Here is an 18,545-nt window from a genome sequence, read left to right on the forward strand (position 1 = left end):
AGAGGGATCCTCGTAAGGGAAGACTCAACCTGACGGCAGCTCACGTCTGTCGCTCGCACTGGATCCCGTCACATCGTGACGGCTCGATAGATGAATGAGTGATCGACGAGAGGACGGAGAGGCGGATGGATGGACATTGACCTGCGCAGGTCTTTGTCGGAAGAGCCAAAGTGGAGGAGAAGGGTGAAGGGTCCTCAGGTTCCTGTGGGACATTCCTGAGATGACTGAGGATGTAAAAGGCAGGAAGTGACCATTTTTACTCAAAGTCTTAAGACCAATGAAGACAAGAAGCGTGATGGTGAAATGCTAGGTGACTTGGGTGTCTATAAAATAAAATAAAAAGCTTTTATTGTCATTGTACAACAACAGACAAACTACGTAGAGGTACAACAAAATTAAAGGTGCAACAAATGTGATCTCATCAACACAACATTCAAAGCAATATATTAACTGTGAAATTCAAGGGTCTTTTAATTCCTCGATGGTAAATGCAATATACGTATTTCACATTTCAAACGGGGAAGTAATTCAATCAAGGAAACACTATGAAGCATATCCTCATGTGGATTGACGGGAGTCCAGTCTTCACGGTAATGTTATTTTATTGCCATGAAAAGGTTATTTCCTTTTCCAATTAGTTGATAAAAATATAACATGGAATTGTTATATTTCAACAGATATCACCTCAATCACTATAGTATAAGTATCCAAAAGCCCTCCCCCCAAATGACTGAACAGAACATAAAATAACGAGGAAAAAAGATACAGTTTAGACTATATTCTAAAATATTATATTTATATAAAATAGGAATTGAAAAAATTCGTCATTCAATAATATTAGACGTATTTTTACGTTATTTATTTGGGTGGAACTAATAAATTGGCAATCCTTGTGTTGATTGTACAAAGAGGCAACCGCCAAGCTCAGTGAGGTAGAAATATTGCCTTTGCTACAGTGTCATTCATCTCCTCATTGCTTCTCCCTTACCTCACACTCATAACATCTCTCCTAAATGACGGATCATTCCTTCAAAAACACTACACCAATGTAAGTGGACCAATTCATCAAATAACTTGACTTGTATGCGTGTTGCGTGTCACTCTCTACAGTCTACAGTCTCTTTATAGTCAATTATTTCAGTATTGTCTACACCAATGACCCCTAAACAGGATGCCATGGCGCAGGGAATTATAATTTATGAAATTAGAAAAATAGATGTTTGGGTAAATCTTAGTTCTGCTGTTCCACATTCCAGTCCGGTAGATGGCGATAATGTACATGATCACTGACAAAGAACCGGAAATAAACATTTTCATTTCCGGGTAGATGTTAGCGAAATACATGTGGGGAGTGAATACATGCTTCTTCCTTGAGTTGTCAAATTTGTTCGCAAATATTTCGTTTTTCTTTTGGGACACAGAACGACTGTTGGTACTTCGTGCACAGGCAAACAGAATAGATTTTGCCTACTACAGAAACGCTAATGCTCACCCACGCCTCACTCAATAGCCCCAAATAATCTTATTTTCAGTCCTCCAATTTTGTGGATATTCCCGGGTGAGTCAACAACAACGTTAACTAGGTTTTTAAAAACGATGTAACGCTTACTGGTCAATAAATGACTTTATGGTAGACACGACGTCTGTAAATACAATATTGTCGACATTGTATAGCTTCTTAACTACACGGTATTGAACATTTCTGAAAACGTCGCTACTGGAAACACTTGGAAAAGCAACGTGTATTTGCATAACATATTGTAAGTTCAATTTAGATAGAGATTTTGATTTTATGTTCATATATCTGCTGTGATTTTTTTGCAGCAGACAGATGGATGGCAATGTTAAGGAACAGAGGAAACATCAGCAGAAACACAGTGGGCCAAAGGCAGAAAGAAAGAAACTGAAAAAACAGGGAGACTCAACAGAGAAGGATGAACGCAAACGCAACCCCAAAGCCTTTGCAGTACAGTCTGCTGTACGCATGGCCAAGACGTTCCACAGGTAAATGGAGATCGAGCAGGTTTCTATGTCATCTGAAGATTGGTCTGTATTGATCCAACAAGGTAATACGGTTAAATGCGTTCAATGTTTCCAGGGCGCAGGACATAAAGACCAAAAAACATCACATCCCCCTGGTTGATCGGACACCCCTGGAGCCTCCTCCAGTGGTGATTGTCGTAGTCGGACCCCCCAAGGTGGGGAAAAGCACCCTGATCCGTTGCCTGATCAAAATCTTCACGCGTCAGAAGCTCGGAGATATATGTGGCCCTGTAACCATCGTCTCAGGTGCGCTTGCCTTTTGTTTACGAGAAGGGATATTATGTTTATGGTCAATGTATCATCGTTTATATTTACGTGATTCCATTCAACAGAATAAAGCATTTTCTCTAGTTATAGATGTTGACAACTTGACTCAATGTAATGTAAAGTCATGAGTTCACATTGCGTTAGTTTCATGAAGCCTCTGGATTTCCCTGTACTCTTTTCACAGGGAAGAAACGGCGGCTCACTTTCATGGAGTGTAACAATGACATAAATACCATGATCGACCTTGCAAAAGTAGCTGATCTGGTAAGTGTCGACTGTAAACAGGGATATTTGAATCAAAAATGACACGTGAACTTCCAAAATGGACGACTATTTATTCCAGTTTCAAAACAATGTATGTCAATTATACCAAGAAGTTGATGAAAATATTTTTTTTTTCTTGCTTTTAGGTTCTGATGTTGATAGATGCCAGCTTTGGCTTTGAAATGGAAACGTTTGAGTTTCTCAACATATGCCAAGTGCATGGTTTCCCTCGTATCATGGGTGTGCTCACTCACCTCGATTCCTTTAAGAACAATAAGGCTCTAAGGAAGACCAAGAAAACTTTAAAACATCGCTTCTGGACAGAGGTCTACCAGGTAAATAACATTTTCCTAGCCTCCTGCGCCTTTGACCATTTCAAATGGCTCCTTTGCTCATATGGTTATTGTTTGACAACTGCAGGGTGCCAAGCTTTTTTATCTGTCTGGCATGGTGTACGGGGAGTATCAAACACAGGAAGTGAAGAACCTCGGCCGCTTCATCTCTGTCATGAAATTTCGTCCTTTGGTTTGGCAGACATCTCACCCTTATTTGCTTGTTGATCGGTGAGACCGCCTTCTCGTTGTTATGAATTATCTTTGTGGCAGAAAAAAGGAATTGATGGAAATTGCGTGTTTTATAAATCTTCTTAGTTGTAGAATGAATGTGAATTTTTTTTTTTTTTTGCATTGCCTTCTCAATCTCAGCATGGAGGATTTGACTGACCCCGAAACGGTTCGAACGGACTCAAAGTGTGATCGGAGAGTGTCTCTCTATGGCTACTTGCGAGGCACATATTTGAAAAACAAAAGCCAGGTCCATATTCCAGGTATGTTCTTTTGAAACATTTATCTGTGTTTCAAATCATGATTTCTTTTTTTTAAATTGCATATCCTCTCCTCTTCTCAGGTGTTGGAGACTTCGAGGTTGCAGATGTGAGCTTTTTGCCTGACCCCTGTCCACTTCCAGATGCTCAGAAGAAAAGGGCACTGAATGAGAAGGAGCGGCTGCTTTATGCACCCATGGCTGGAGTCGGCGGGGTGGTGTATGACAAAGACGCCGTGTACATCGACCTTCCTGCGTGCCATGTTCTTCAAGAGCAGGTGTGTAGTAAGCAAATTCTTTGTGAATTTTATTTTCATTTCATCTGATGTTTTGTGCGTGCGTGTGTGAATTCCTTCCTCTCCAACACAGGAGGTGATGAGACCCAGCACAGAGCTTGTCCAGTCTCTTATTGATACACACGCCACTCTAGATGCCAAGATGGCTGCCAGCAAAGTCACCCTCTTCAGCGGTTCTGCTACTCTGGACTCGGCAGATGTCAACGCACAGAGCAGGTGAAAGAAAATATTCCAAACGTGGATACGAAATTGTTTGTACCGAGATTTTTCTTTGATATTTTCTCTGTGTGCGGGACAGAGAAAATGAGGGCCTCGCGGAGGAGCGTGTTTGGGATCCGATGAGCCACCGAGAGAGAAGAAAGGTGATCTTCAATGAAGAAGAGGGAGATGACAAAGGCGACGCCAGTGACGACGACGACGATGACGAAGAAGACAATGACGACAGTGATATTGAAGACATTGACGCTGAGGAGCAGAACGAGACGCATGAAGATTCTAAATGTTCAAGTGATCAAGATGGCCCGACAATAAAGAAACGCAAGGTGGAGGTGACAAAAGACGGTACGGAAGTAGCGGGCGAGTTGCCTGTTTTTGCCGACAGCGACGATGACCTGGAGATGAGTGGCGAAGAAGACGAAGCTGGCGGAGTGGGTGACTCTGGACATTGCTCTGAAGAAGACGACGATGAAGTAGGGAGTCATGATGAAGAGGATGTTGATGAAGAGGAAGATGAAACTCAAATCACAATGGAAAAGACAGCGAGTGAAAGCCAAGAGGAAACCCAAGAAGAGATCGGTAAATGCATATTTTCATTTTTTGAACGTTTGTGCTCGAGTTCACTTGGTGAGACTTTTTTTTTTTGAATCTACAGGAGCTCTGCGGTGGAAAGACTGTCTGCAGCAGAAGGCATCTGAAACATTTTTACGCCACCAAGAAGCTATGCCCAACCTGCGAAAACTGGTCTACGGTTCAGGTATCAAATGATGCTTTTACAATCGATAAGATGCAAATCACTTTTGTATTGATGTTTACATCAACATTGATCTCTTTGTAGTTGCTGAGGCAAAAGAGGAGGATGACGACCACGAGGAGTTGGGAGGACTCTTTCGCGTCAACCGCGCTCAGAAGAGTAGAAGGTTTCAAGCAAATGGTCTGGATTCTTCCCAGTTTGACCCCGATTCCTCCCACAACTGGGATCTGGAGGAGGTAGTATTTGATGACACATAAATGGGATTATATCATGATAGAATGGAGCTAAAACGTTTGAGTTTGTCTACAAAGATGCTGGACTCTATACGGGATTGCTTTGTGACGGGGAAATGGGAGGAAGACCAAGATGCCGCCACGCTCCTGAAGGAACACGGCAAGTAGAAAATTCCACTTGTAGGTCTTTCATTTGGACATCTGATTAAATGTAAATGAGCAAGTGTTTTCAAAGTGTTATGTCTGATGATTAATCGAGACTTCTTTCCTGTAGACGAGGAGTACGGAGATTTTGAGGATCTGGAAACGGGCGAAGTCCACCAAGGGGCTCAGGATAAAGCTGAGGTGTGCTTGCAAAGTTCACGATTGACCAAGGAACATCCAAGTGTTCATAGAAACAATAATTGAACGATGACCAACAGAATAGTGAGAGCGATGAGGACGATAACACCGAAGAGACTCCGGTAAAGGTGGATAAGGACGAAGTCCAGAAAAACAAGCGCTTGGATAAAAAACGGAGGCTGAAAGAGCGATTCGATGCCGAGTACGACGACGGAGAGGCCACTTACTTTGATGACCTCAAGGAGGAGATGCAGAAGCAAGCCGAGGTACATTTGCACCATTTCATCTCTTTGACTTGGTGTCTTTTGGGAACCTTTTTATCGAGCTCCTCGTGATTTTGCCATTTGTATTTGCCCTACCACAGCTGAACAGGGCCGAGTTTGAGGATTTAGACGACGAGTCGAGAGTGCAATATGAAGGATTCCGGCCAGGAATGTACGTCAGATTGGAAATCTCCTCTCTACCTTGTGAATTGATCACAAACTTTGATCCTCACTATCCCATCATCCTGGGTGGTTTGGGCTCCAATGAGGGAAGCGCTGGATACTTACAGGTATGTTGAGCTGATGAGGTATCACTCCTCTTTCTAAATGTGTGCGTCTCTCTCTCTCTCTCTCTCTTTTAGATGAGACTGAAGAAACACCGCTGGTATAATCGCATCTTGAAGACACGAGACCCACTCATACTCTCGCTAGGCTGGCGTCGCTTCCAGACCATGCCCCTTTACCATATTGAGGATCACAACGGGCGACACCGGCTTCTTAAATACACACCGCAGCACATGCACTGCGGTGCCTCCATCTGGGGTAAGTTGAGACCCAAGGGCAATAGAAATCTGCTTCTAGGTTTCTGCATGTTTCTACACATTTTTGGACAAATGGTTGAGAACAGATTGAAAGTGCTTCATAAAATGCTACTGCATTTCTCTGAAGGTCCAATCACACCGCAAGGAACGGGATTCCTGGCTCTGCAATCAGTAGCCGGAATAAATGTAAGTTGCTGAATGGTGTGCTTTTGTCTCTCAACATTCACAGCAGGTTTTTGATCCATGAACCCCGCTTCAATCAGAATTTGTATTTTTAAGAATGCATCATCCTGAATTGACTGTTTCACTCACACATTTTGGCACGATTTCTCTCTGTGCAGGCCAATTTCCGGATCGCCGCAACCGGAGTTGTCCTCGACCTGGATAAGTCGGTGACTGTTGTCAAGAAGCTCAAACTCATTGGGTACCCATACAAGATCTTTAAGAACACGTGTTTCATCAAGGTAGGAGCTTTGAAGGTTTAGCACAAAGTCCAGAGAATGAATGAAAGGATCACCTCTTCTGGACAGTTGGCTGTCTTTATTGCAATCTCCTTTTGAATGCAGGGCATGTTCAATACAGTGCTGGAAGTGGCCAAATTTGAAGGGGCCTCGATAAGAACAGTGTCTGGCCTCAGGGGTCAAATCAAGAAAGCATTGTCAGCGCCAGCAGGATCCTTGAGAGCTACATTTGAGGACAGGGTGCTTATGAGTGGTGAGTTTTCTTGCATTCTATTAGTTCACCGCTAGGTGGCTGCAAATCATACACATTCCCTTTTAAAGGCTGTGATTCTTTGTGATTATATTGCAGATATTGTGTTCCTGCGCTCCTGGTGCAAAGTGTCCGTTCCGCAGCTCTACAATCCGATCACGTCTCTGCTGCTCCCTGTGGGTCAGAAGGACAGCTGGGCTGGCATGAGGACCCTAGGGCAGCTCAAACACGACCTGGGAATTCGCAACAAACCCAATCAAGACTCCCTGTACAAGGTAGACTCAAAGTGGGAAATGATCAAGTTTTGCCGTGACCTCCTTCTGATTTGGCCAACCTTCATATGCCTGAAATGTCGGAACAATAATAACGACAGTTTCCTACCCGTGGAGTCTTGATTTTTAAAAGTGAGACTAGTGAGATCATTTCGTGCAGAAATCGTCATCATTTTTAGAATTGATGCTTATGAGCAAGTCACCAGGAGTATCTCTAATTCTGTGAATCTTTTCCCCAATCAGCCTGTGGTCCGTAAAGAAGCCCATTACAATCCTCTCCACATCCCCAAAGCGCTGCAGAAGGCTCTTCCCTACAAGAGCAAACCAAAAGTCATGCAAGGGAAAGGAAAGACGCCTAGAGACCTCCAGAGGCCCAGCGTGATCAGAGAGCCTCACGAAAGGAAGGCGAGTAAATTGATACCGGGGGCGGGTTTGTCATTTCTGTCATTTGATATGAATTAAAACGAGCGCTTGCTTTTTATAGGTGGCGGCTCTCCTCCACGCTCTCGGCACAGTCCACCGGTACAACGCGAAGAAAGCGCACACGGTGAAACATGCCAAACACAAGGAGTTCCTGCAACACAAAGACAAGGAGGAGGAGGCCAAACTGAAGAGACAGAAGGAAGCACGTAAAAAACTTTATCGCGCCATGGGCCAGAAGGACCAAAAGAAACTAAAGTCAAGTCTTAAAGGGGCATCATCACAAGATTACTCATAAGACATGGTCTCACTCATTTTATTTGGTATTAAATCATGTAAAGGTGATCCAAGTTGTGGATTTTGTTTTATTACAGCATAATAAATTGGTTGTCAGTGTGACTAGCTCTGTGATTGATTTATGATCAATCATGATGTGAATATATGCTGTCAAAACATTACATTCTATCAGGAATTAAAATTGTACAAAGGTAAGTGATTTACCAGTGTGTTTTGTAGTTTACTTTGTCATTCCCAAGTTTCCACATTGTAGCACAATGACGTTTTATTTTGAAAATCCAACCAGGAAGTTTTTCTGGCCGGACCCAAATAAGTTAAAACTCTTCGGGAATTAAGCTGAACTGATAACGGTTGCTTGGATTCCTTTGCCAACATCCTCAAATATTGTAAAAGATGGTTCAGACTCATGGCACCTCCCAATATTCTTCAGAAACAGGTATTTGCATTTTAAATACACACGTAGACACCGTAGCTTTTTGCTACAGTTAGCTTTTAGCACGTGTAAAAGTTGTGGAAGCTAGCAGGGGGAGGTAAACACAAAGCACGTTTTTGTGCATTACTTTTCCAGTCTGACAGCTGTCACCTGTCTAACTTCACACTTAGCTATCCCACAATTAATTTTTACAGTATCAAATGTCAAATGAGTGTGCTGCACTCGTGCTGACTGACAGCTCATTACAGTGATATATCTATTTTCCAGTGATACATTTTTTTTGTAATAAGAAATTTGTTCGCAATTATTTTCCTAGTTGAAATTAATAACAAGAGTTCCAATAATAAATCATATATGGAACAGGTAAACATTTGGCCTGACATGCCAGATTTAATGCTGTACCAGCAACTATTTTGTTAGTTTAGTAGTTGAAGTATTTTTTTTCTGCCTCTGGTGATAATTCTGTCTTTTTTAAATTTTGATTTCCAGACAGCAGATGTCTTCTGGAGTCAGAGCTGCGAGCATTGTTACAGCAAAGGATCATGATCCTGGACGGCGGTATGGGAACCATGATCCAGCAACAGGAGCTTGAGGAGGACGATTTCCGAGGAGAAGAATTTAGAGAGCACAAGTTCTCTCTCAAAGGAAACAACGACCTGCTAAGCATCACGAAGCCAGATGTCATTTACAATATTCACAAGGTTGAACTTGACGTTTTGGAAGCGTATGGCCGACAGACACTCCAGGAAACAAAAGCTCAATATGTGAAATTTTTCACATTTGAATGAAATGTTTTCTTCTGGCAGGAATATTTGCAGGCTGGTGCGGACATTATTGAGACCAACACATTCAGCAGCACGTCTGTTGCTCAGGCTGATTATGGACTGGCGCACATGGTAGGAGAAAATTCGCAATTCGTTGCGTTTCACAAATATGTCAGGACCACATATTAGATCACATTTTATATACTGGCCTTGACATTGAGTTCTAGACTTTTATTTGAATGACATTTTGAGGGTGGATATCAAATAAAATGTTTTCTCTTTTTTTTTTTTTTTTTTCTATTTTGTTTTTTCAGGCTTATCGTCTTAATAAAGCATCAGCAGAGCTAGCAAGAAGAGCAGCGGACGATGTTGGCAAACAAACTGGTTCGGTTCATTTTTTTCTCTTTTATTGATTGTAACAATGATGACTTGACAAATATACTCATCACAACTTTATTACATGGTAATGTGTTGTCAAGGATGCAAGCGCTACGTGGCCGGGGCAGTTGGGCCGACCAATAAAACATTGTCTGTATCACCGTCTGTAGAGCGACCTGACTTTAGAAACATAAGTAAGTGCCCTCTCATTGATGAATCTTAAAAGAATTTCTTTTTATTTGAAATGGTTCATTCATGTTTCTGGTGGAACCAATGCCAAATTGAATTACAATGACCAGCATTCTGATTTGTGTCTTTTCGCAGCTTTTGATGAGCTAGTTGAAGCCTATATGGAGCAAGTCAGAGGTTTATTGGATGGAGGAGCAGACATCATTTTAGTTGAAACCATCTTCGACACAGCCAATGCCAAGGTAGTGCTTGCTTGTCAATAGTTTAGCAAGAATCTGTTCACTGCCTTTGAATCAAGTCCACTCAAATCCTGACATTTAAACAGGGGTGTGTCGATTTTCACATCCGGCCTTGATGTTTCCAATTCTGCAGGCAGCACTGTTCGCCATCCATCTGCTGTTTGAGGAGTGCGACCAGAGGAAACCTCTCTTTGTAGGTCAATTCTAGTTTACATTTGAACCTTTGTGTTTTTCAATTCAACTTTGACTCCTCTACAGTATTGTAAACATGAAATGACTCAATACAACTTGACTTAGTTTTCTCATAAAATGCACGTTTAATGTCTGAATGAAAGTGTATTGCTGTCTTAAGTTATTTTTGGTGCTTTTTTTTTTCTTTGTAGATATCAGGTACAATTGTTGACAGGAGCGGGCGTACTTTGTCCGGTCAGACAGGAGATGCCTTCGTAGTGAGTGTATCACATGCTGAACCGTTATGGTAAGTTGCAAGTATCTCGAAAAATGATTATGTACTGGATCTAGGATTTATATAAAACATTTGGGTTCATTTTTTTTCCCTGAGGTAATCTCAGGCAGGTTTGATTTTACCAGGTAAAAGTAATTCAAGGAAAAATATTTTTCTATTGATTGGCAGTAAATACAATACATTTATTATTTTGCACCATTTATACAGATTTTTCCCCTTCTTATTGTTGAGAACATCTATTTGTGACCAGCACTTTGTTACTGATTTTGTTCCTCAGTATCGGCCTCAACTGCGCTTTAGGGGCGACAGAGATGAGACCATTCATTGAGGCCATAGGAAAGAATACCACTGCTTTTATAATTTGTTACCCCAATGCAGGTAATTATTTAACACTACATTTAAAGTTGAGACCAGAAGAAAAAAAAAAACTATACATCAATGAACTCTTTGATAATTTATACAATATAGTTTGTGTGTGTCATTTTATATTTGGTTTTACTGTTAGGTCTTCCTAACACGTTTGGAGCTTATGATGAAACTCCTGCAATCACGGCTTCTAATTTAAAGGTAAAATTAAATTGTGTTCAAATCCAAAAAATATGGACGGAAGGATGGATATTCCCTCCAGATCATTTTACAAATGTATTACTGTCACGTAATATTCCTAATGTTTTTGCTCAAATGTCTGCCTTCAGGAGTTTGCGGTGGACGGGCTTGTCAATATTGTAGGAGGCTGCTGCGGCACCACCCCAGCACATATAAGGTCAGCATCATTTCACATTTATTTAATCAACAACTTTATTCCATGATGCTTTTCTCATCCACAGAGCCCTGTCGGAAGCAGTTAAAGACTGCCAACCTCGAGCTCCTGTGGAGGACATTTATCAGGACTACTTGCTGCTCTCAGGTAACTCACTCACTCACTCACTCACTCACTCACTCACTCACTCACTCACTCACTCACTCACTCACTCACTCACTCACTCACTCACTCACTCACTCACTCACTCACTCACTCACTCACTCACTCACTCACTCACGTATTAACTTATTGAAAAAGTAACAATTTTGTTGTTGTAGGTCTGGAAGCATTCAAGATAGGCCCTTACACCAATTTTGTAAACATCGGTGAGCGTTGCAATGTGTCTGGGTCACGCAAGTTTGCCAAGATGATTATGGCTGGAAACTATGAGGTGAGTCAAAGGCCAATCATGTCATCAAATTTACATGTCAACTAAAAGATGACTCGCCACACAAATCAAATCAATGTCTGTATTACTTGGGATTCCCAAACAGTAAACCCATCATGTCATTTTCAGGACGCTTTAGTCGTTGCCAAGGAACAGGTGGAGATGGGAGCTCAAGTCCTCGATGTCAACATGGACGAAGGAATGCTGGATGGTCCAACAGCCATGGCTCGATTCTGTAATTTTATCGCTTCCGAGCCAGACATTGCTCGGGTATTAGCGAAATATTGTACAATTTACATTTACACCTTAATCTCACTCGCTGGATTAGCGTTTTTCAACCGTCTGCTTTTCCTCCCCAGCTTCCTCTGTGTATTGACTCGTCTAACTTTGCGGTGATTGAATCCGGTCTGAAATGCTGCCAGGGCAAATGTATCGTCAACAGCATAAGTTTGAAGGAAGGTGAGATGGAGTTCCTGAGGAGAGCGGCAACTGTGAAGCGCTACGGCGCTGCTGTCGTGGTCATGGCCTTTGATGAGGAAGGTCAGGTGAGAGGACAAAATAGCACACTGTGTATGACGCACACTCGCACGATACAAAACATCTGACCATGTGGCATTTTTTGTTTTTGTTTTTTCCTTCTTCAGGCCACAGACACAGCTCGCAAAGTGGAGATCTGCACCCGAGCTTATAACTTGTTGCTTAGTAAAATTAGGTTTAATCCCAACGACATCATCTTTGACCCTAATATCCTGACAATCGGCACTGGCATGGAGGAACACAACGAGTATGCTGTCAATTTCATCTGGGCCACAAAAATGATTAAGGTACAGTATTACACACTTTTGGTCTTCTTGAAATTCTGAATATTAAGAGTTATCACTGGTATTGTACCAAACGAATTGAACTTCACATGTTTCATACAGTTCACCAATACAATCCATATCGTGTATGTGTGCAGGAGACATTACCAAGAGCCAGAGTGAGTGGAGGTCTCTCCAACCTGTCTTTCTCCTTCAGAGGAATGGAGACCATCCGAGAAGCTATGCATGGAGCATTTCTCTATCATGCTATTAAGGTAATCGAAGGTAATTATAATAAGTTCAATATCCAAGGCTCAAGTGCTTCGTGTTTTCTCAGGATGGTATGGATATGGGAATAGTCAACGCTGGGAATCTGCCCGTGTATGATGATATTGATAAAGATCTGCTGGCAATGTGCGAAAACCTGATCTGGAACAAAGACGTGGACGCCACAGAGAAACTTCTGGCCTACGCACAAGTACATTTACACTGGAAAATCAAATGGGAATTCTTACTTTGATTCTTGCTCTTATTGCGTTCTTACTTGTATTGACAGAATTATGTGAAGGGAGGGAAAAAGGTGGTTCCAACAGACAAGTGGAGAGAAAAAAGTGTGGAAGATCGGCTGGCCTATGCGCTCATCAAGGTAATTGAAACAATTGATATCATTTCAAGAAATGTGCAAATACTAATCAATCATTTCGGGGACTATTGTTTGTCATATTTTGTATAAATTAAATACTGGTGAATTAATTTGGTGTTTTGAAGGCAATGAGCAAATAAATATATGCACCTGCTGTCATGATTGTTTTTTTTCGTGTGACACTTGCTCCTGCGTTTCCGACGTCAGGGAATAGAAACACACGTGGTGCAGGACGTGGAAGAATGTCGGACAAATACCGATCGCTACACCCGCCCCCTTCACATCATTGAGGGTCCTTTAATGAATGGCATGAGGGTGGTCGGAGATCTGTTTGGCGCTGGGAAGATGTTCCTGCCACAGGTAGGAAAAAAAAAAACCAACCAACTGGATTGTGACTTTTGCACTCTGACAAGGGGAAAAAAAAACAAAACCTTTGCAGGTCATTAAGTCGGCTCGTGTTATGAAGAAGGCAGTGGGCCATCTCATTCCCTTCATGGAGAAAGAGCGAAAGGAGATGTTATCTTTGTCTGGCTCAACGTCAGAGACGGTTTGTGTCAAAAATATATTTCAGATAAAGTAAAAAAACAAACAAAAGTTTGATTCATAGCATTCATTTTCCCACCTTCTGGATGCAGAGTCCTTATCAAGGCACCGTCATTCTAGCCACAGTCAAAGGTGACGTCCATGATATTGGCAAGAACATTGTAGGTGTGGTCCTGGGTTGCAACAACTTCAGGTATCTCCCCCCTGATATGACAAGCACATTTCCGATCATGATGCATGCAATTTGTATTTCAGAGTGATTGACTTGGGTGTGATGGTTCCTTGCGATAAGATTCTCAGAGAGGCTGTGCAACAAAAAGCAGGTACAATTAACAAATATGTTCCAGCGTGACAGCCATGAATGAGGTCGGTGAAGAATGAATTGTGTTTCTTGCAGACATTATTGGCTTGTCCGGTCTCATCACTCCTTCTCTAGATGAGATGATCCACGTGGCCAAAGAAATGGAGAGACTGGGGATGGCAACTCCATTGCTGATCGGGGGAGCCACCACCTCAAAGTCATACAAATACTGTGCAGTGTTCATCTTTTCTTGAATTGCTCATTTATGATGTTTTCTTTTTTTTTTTTTTCTTCTCAGGACTCACACAGCAGTCAAGATTGCCCCGCGTTACACCTCTCCTGTTATCCATGTTCTGGATGCTTCTCGCAGCGTGGTGGTGGTAAAGATGTTCACTCTAGCAGCCCACAGCCCGAGCGTAGATTTGCTATTTCGTAAGTGACGGGAGAAAAATGAGGGATGACTGTTTTTCAGTGCTCTCAGCTACTGGACGACAGCTCAAGAGAAGAATACTTTGATGACATCAAAGAGGAATATGAAGAGATAAGACAGGAGCACTACGACTCTTTGAAGGTACAGCAAAGCCACGTTAAGTCTTATATTGATTTTGATTTGAATGGATTGATAGATCAGATTTTTTTTTTCCTTTTTCTTCTCAGGATCGTCGTTATCTGTCTCTATCCCAGGCTCGAGAAAAAGGTCTACATATTGACTGGTTATCGGAAATGAAGCCAGGTAATGTGTTTCGATTGACATCATTTTCTAAACATACCACAAATTGGCACATTTTTAATGCAAATCAACAAAAAGTCTATTTTAACAAGGGAATCTTAAGGAGCTTTGCATTTGGCACATTGTCGTGTTTGTGAAAAATACTCTGATCAATTTGAGGCCACGTGACCTTTTATTTGTCATTCAGTGTCAGTCGTCCTTCAAATCCAACTGGTTTTCATGGTCAAAATGATTTTCATTTCTCTTTCAGCGAGTCCTCAGTTCTTTGGCACCCGTGTTTTTGATCAATACGACCTGACCAAACTGATTGATTTCATCGATTGGAAGCCTTTCTTTGATGTCTGGCAGCTCAGGGGAAAGTATCCCAATCGAGGCTACCCTAAGATTTTCAATGACAAGACAGTTGGTATGCATTTGCTTTTTCTTGGGTTAGTCAATTGTGGGATATGATTTTCTAATATTCCATAGACAGACAAGTCCATTTTTATTTCATTGTCAATTTCACTGAAAAGCGCACTTTTTATATTTAAACTTCATTTGCCGTATGTTCATATTTTTATTTTGTATCATAGAGATTTTTTTTCCCGCTACGAACTCTTTTTTTACATTTTTTTTTAATCATTTCCCCCCCCGCCATTCCGAAAAGCTGGATGAAGATGACAAATCTTATTCAGATATTTGTTCTTTGTAGGATCGGAGGCCCGCAAAGTTTTTGATGATGCCCAGCGGCTGCTCAACCAAATGATTGTTAACTCGAGTCTTACGGGACGAGGACTGGTGGGCTTCTGGCGGGCCCAAAGTAACGGCGACGACATCAACGTGTACAATAACGACGATTCCGAGCCGATCGCGGTATTGCACGGTTTACGGCAACAGGTGAGAGAAAATGTCAAAAGACGTTAGGTCTGCAAGAATGTGGTTCAGAAGTTTTTTTATTATTTTTTTTATTTCTCAGGTGGAAAAGGACAGTTCAAATTCCGAACCCTACATGTGCTTGGCTGACTTTGTGGCACCCGTGGACAGCGGCTTGGTTGATTACATTGGAGTCTTTGCTGTGGGAGTGTTTGGCGCTGAGGAACTGAGTCGGCACTTCCAGGCCGAGGGAGACGACTACAACAGTATCATGGTCAAAGCCTTGGCTGACCGACTGGCCGAGGTGCAGTACTGCATCCAAATGATGCAATCTGGCACATAGTTAGACCTGGTCAAATACTCCAGAGGTCTCTTGGAGAGCACCTTTTGAGTAATCTTCAACTAAGTGGAGTATGATCTTGTCTTCATTAAGGCATTTGCAGAAGAGATCCACGTTCGTGTGCGCAAGGAACTGTGGGGCTACTGTGGCGATGAGTCTCTGCAAGCCTCGGACCTCCACAGGGTTCGTTATCAGGGTATCAGACCGGCCGCAGGCTACCCGTGCCAACCTGATCACACCGAGAAGATTACAATGTGGAAGCTTGCTCGTATACAGGAGAGCATTGGTAAGATTATATACAATTTATTCTGTGATTTAAAGTAGAGTATGTAAAAACCAAAACTAACAAGAAAAGGGCAACAAAGTACATTGTCCACTGTTGTGTATATAGCATTAAAAGCGATTATTATTATTATTTTTTTTGTTATGTGTTCAGGTATTACCTTGACAGAGTCACTGGCAATGACACCCGCTGCCTCAGTCTCTGGACTTTATTTCTCCAACCCCCACGCCACATACTTTGCTGTTGGAAAGATCACCAAGGAGCAGGCAGGTTTTGAAAAGCAACAACACGTTAACACACACGTTAAGAAGTATGGATGTAATCATTGACATTGTGTCATTTTGAAGAGAAAAAAAAATGCAGTAAGGCAAAGAATGATCAAATGTGGAGACATGTCCTGTACTTTCTTTGTTTTTGTCATCAGGTGGAGGATTATTCAAGAAGGAAAAAGATGCGTATCGACCAAGTTGAAAAGTGGCTGGCTCCCATCCTCGGTTACAATAGTGAGGTGTAGAACCGCTCCAACAGCAAGAGACCAGAGATGATGGCGTGGCTCCACGACACTAAGTTGGAGCTCTGACGTTACACGAAAGAAGAAGAGGCAAGAGACTTCAGAAAATGACTGAATTGTTTCTCTCGACCGTCAGTGTCATTTACAGTATCATTCAAAATGGTACAATCAGAATTTGACCAGACAAACCAGTGCTTTTAAAATAGCCATGATGTACAAAAACAAAAATCTATTTGTGTGGCACTGTTTTTTTAATGATGAAAAATAAACTTTATGTACACTATCTGATTCATTCACCCATCATCATTTTGCAGAAGCACATTGTGTGTAAACATACCGTGCTTTAAACATTTTCTCACAGCATCAATTGGTTTAGTATCTTGCCTAATGAGAAAGCTGCAGTCAAACTCAAAAAAGACCGTCCCGGACGCTTTAGTTGTAGTACAGAGTATTGTCAGCAGAGGGCGCCAAAGGATTTGCTCTCAAACCTGTGCAGCTCTAACCTGACAAGAGCCAGATTGAAAGGATGGAGTTTATCAATCTGGGATCTCTCTACTGTAAAATGCTGGGGAAACTATTGCATACAATAGTTCCAGCAACTTTTGCAGCCTCCCAAACTTAACTTGGCAATGGAAATGAACTGCAGCGTCCATGCATTCGTCTAATGATGCGTTTCTCCTTTTTTTTTTTTGTCGCAGCCACATTTGATTATTGCTTTTTTGGGACAAAATGGATTCTCGCGTTTTTTGGTAAACTCCCAGATACCGCGAGAATTGAGTTTTGCAGGCAAGATAAACTAGTGCAGCACCTCCCTCCGTGTGCGCGCACACTAATGAGGCGAGTCCCATTGCTTTCGCTGTGTGACGGCTTTCGGAGACGTACAGGCGCGCGCATCTCCCCCCACCACCACCACCCTGCCCCCCCCCCCCCCCCTAACAACTTCCCACAAGCTGCAGCAAGCTCGAGTGAGAGCAAACCATGGCTGACGGAGAAGGCGAGGATGAAATTCAGTTTCTGCGAACTGTAAGTCATTTTGATGCTGGAAAAAAAGATAGAGCTGCGCGTGAGACTTGGATGGTGGGCGTGTGCGTGCGTGCGTGCGTGCGTGCGTGCGGACAGCCAGTTTACCGCATTAAGGATGACAGCTTGCACCGTCAGCGAGGATGGATGATGGAACGAACGATGATGGGGGGGAATTTGTCAGCAATGCGCATCGTCAAGGCGAATTGGACAGGATTAAGAGGCTCGCCCGCTCGCTCGTGTGTTGCTTGCTTGGGTGGATTGGGGGAGCGCAGTGCGGTACAGACAAGACAGTCAACATAAAGCCCGATGCTGCTGCTGCTGCAGTCCGTTACTCGGCTGCTCTTTGCAGTCGGGAGAAAGTTCATCATGCAAATCACGACCTCCACCACCTGAGAATATTCATTGAATAGTTTTGTGTAGAAACGACCATTTATAATTTAGTACAGGAAATAGAACGCCCATAATTCAGATAGTGGGTGGATGTACATATTTCAATCGAAAATAGAGATCAAATATTACAGACTATTTACAATGTGCAGTTATGCTTCGCTATGATATACATCATATTTAACTCTGCTTAAATGCAAAAGCTGTATATTCAATACAAAACAAATACTCCTGCTGAAGTAGACAAGACAACAGTTCAGATGAATCACAAATATAATTGTAATAATAATCAGAAATGATAAGAATCAGATTGATATGGCACTTTGCTGTAACACAACACTCAAGGCGCTTTCAATGGATCAAGTTATTCATATGCTTCACATTCAAACATTCCCATCCAGTACTGGTAAACTAATATAGTAAATAAGGAGAAGAGTTCGACACATTTTCGAAAATGTTGTGCTGAAGTTTTTATCACATCATCATGCAGAGTGACACAAATGAAGTCTAACAGTAAATCATTTATCAGGAGTCGGCGGGATTAAATAAAGGCCTTAACAGTATTGGAAACTCTGAGAATTGAATTTGTTGTCTTCCCATCTCCAAATATTTGTAACGTTTTGATTTGTGTTGCTTGTCCTTGTGTCTGTGCTGTGCTATTTTATGACAGCTGGCCCTGTAGCCTAATGTCCTTCTACGGTGATTCAGGGCGACACTACTCGGGACAACCT

The 18,545-nt window shown here is 42.1% G+C and overlaps 3 protein-coding genes across 5 annotated transcripts in view; all 3 read left to right on the forward strand.

Moving 5' to 3' along the window:
• The first annotated feature begins 1,315 nt into the window (after nt 1-1,315).
• On the forward strand, nt 1,316-7,841 carry bms1 (BMS1 ribosome biogenesis factor). Of its 2 annotated transcripts, none has more exons than XM_085904387.1 (23): nt 1,316-1,558; nt 1,825-2,004; nt 2,099-2,289; nt 2,495-2,574; nt 2,721-2,909; nt 2,995-3,137; nt 3,279-3,400; nt 3,481-3,674; nt 3,766-3,908; nt 3,991-4,487; nt 4,564-4,665; nt 4,747-4,898; nt 4,974-5,055; nt 5,170-5,240; nt 5,318-5,503; nt 5,602-5,790; nt 5,863-6,043; nt 6,170-6,228; nt 6,384-6,506; nt 6,609-6,756; nt 6,853-7,028; nt 7,269-7,430; nt 7,510-7,841. In XM_085904387.1, exons 2-23 carry the CDS (start codon nt 1,832-1,834, stop codon nt 7,741-7,743), a joined length of 3,597 nt encoding a protein of 1,198 aa, XP_085760513.1. In that variant the 5' UTR covers nt 1,316-1,558; nt 1,825-1,831; the 3' UTR covers nt 7,744-7,841. The 2 variants fall into 2 exon arrangements, with proteins under 2 accessions (XP_085760513.1, XP_085760514.1); XM_085904388.1 differs by having other exon boundaries at nt 1,828-2,004.
• Nucleotides 7,842-8,031: 190 nt separating this feature from the next.
• mtr (5-methyltetrahydrofolate-homocysteine methyltransferase) lies at nt 8,032-16,681 on the forward strand. 2 transcript variants are annotated; one of them, XM_085904552.1, is made up of 33 exons: nt 8,032-8,178; nt 8,665-8,876; nt 8,982-9,071; nt 9,254-9,323; nt 9,419-9,511; nt 9,642-9,748; nt 9,879-9,938; nt 10,129-10,223; nt 10,489-10,589; nt 10,717-10,778; nt 10,907-10,974; nt 11,039-11,118; nt 11,292-11,404; nt 11,531-11,671; nt 11,761-11,946; nt 12,046-12,225; nt 12,360-12,476; nt 12,539-12,679; nt 12,758-12,847; nt 13,052-13,204; nt 13,284-13,391; nt 13,480-13,580; nt 13,643-13,710; nt 13,785-13,905; nt 13,987-14,068; nt 14,161-14,259; nt 14,346-14,421; nt 14,669-14,824; nt 15,110-15,294; nt 15,374-15,574; nt 15,704-15,896; nt 16,047-16,159; nt 16,318-16,681. In XM_085904552.1, exons 1-33 carry the CDS (start codon nt 8,136-8,138, stop codon nt 16,405-16,407), a joined length of 3,795 nt encoding a protein of 1,264 aa, XP_085760678.1. In that variant the 5' UTR covers nt 8,032-8,135; the 3' UTR covers nt 16,408-16,681. The 2 variants fall into 2 exon arrangements, with proteins under 2 accessions (XP_085760678.1, XP_085760680.1); XM_085904554.1 differs by lacking the exons at nt 8,032-8,178; nt 8,665-8,876; nt 8,982-9,071; nt 9,254-9,323; nt 9,419-9,511 and having other exon boundaries at nt 9,657-9,748; nt 9,832-9,938.
• A 701-nt stretch (nt 16,682-17,382) lies between these two features.
• ryr2a (ryanodine receptor 2a (cardiac)) overlaps nt 17,383-18,545 on the forward strand; it is a 31,221-nt gene continuing 30,058 nt past the window's right edge. The window contains exon 1 of the mRNA XM_085904769.1: nt 17,383-17,427. Within this exon, the coding sequence (XP_085760895.1) occupies nt 17,383-17,427 (45 nt within the window). The remainder of the gene's footprint in view (nt 17,428-18,545) is intronic.

The sequence above is a fragment of the Syngnathus leptorhynchus genome, chromosome 22 (genome assembly GCF_054491065.1).
Source record: "Syngnathus leptorhynchus isolate UIUO chromosome 22, UIUO_Slep, whole genome shotgun sequence".
Lineage (NCBI taxonomy): Eukaryota > Metazoa > Chordata > Actinopteri > Syngnathiformes > Syngnathidae > Syngnathus > Syngnathus leptorhynchus.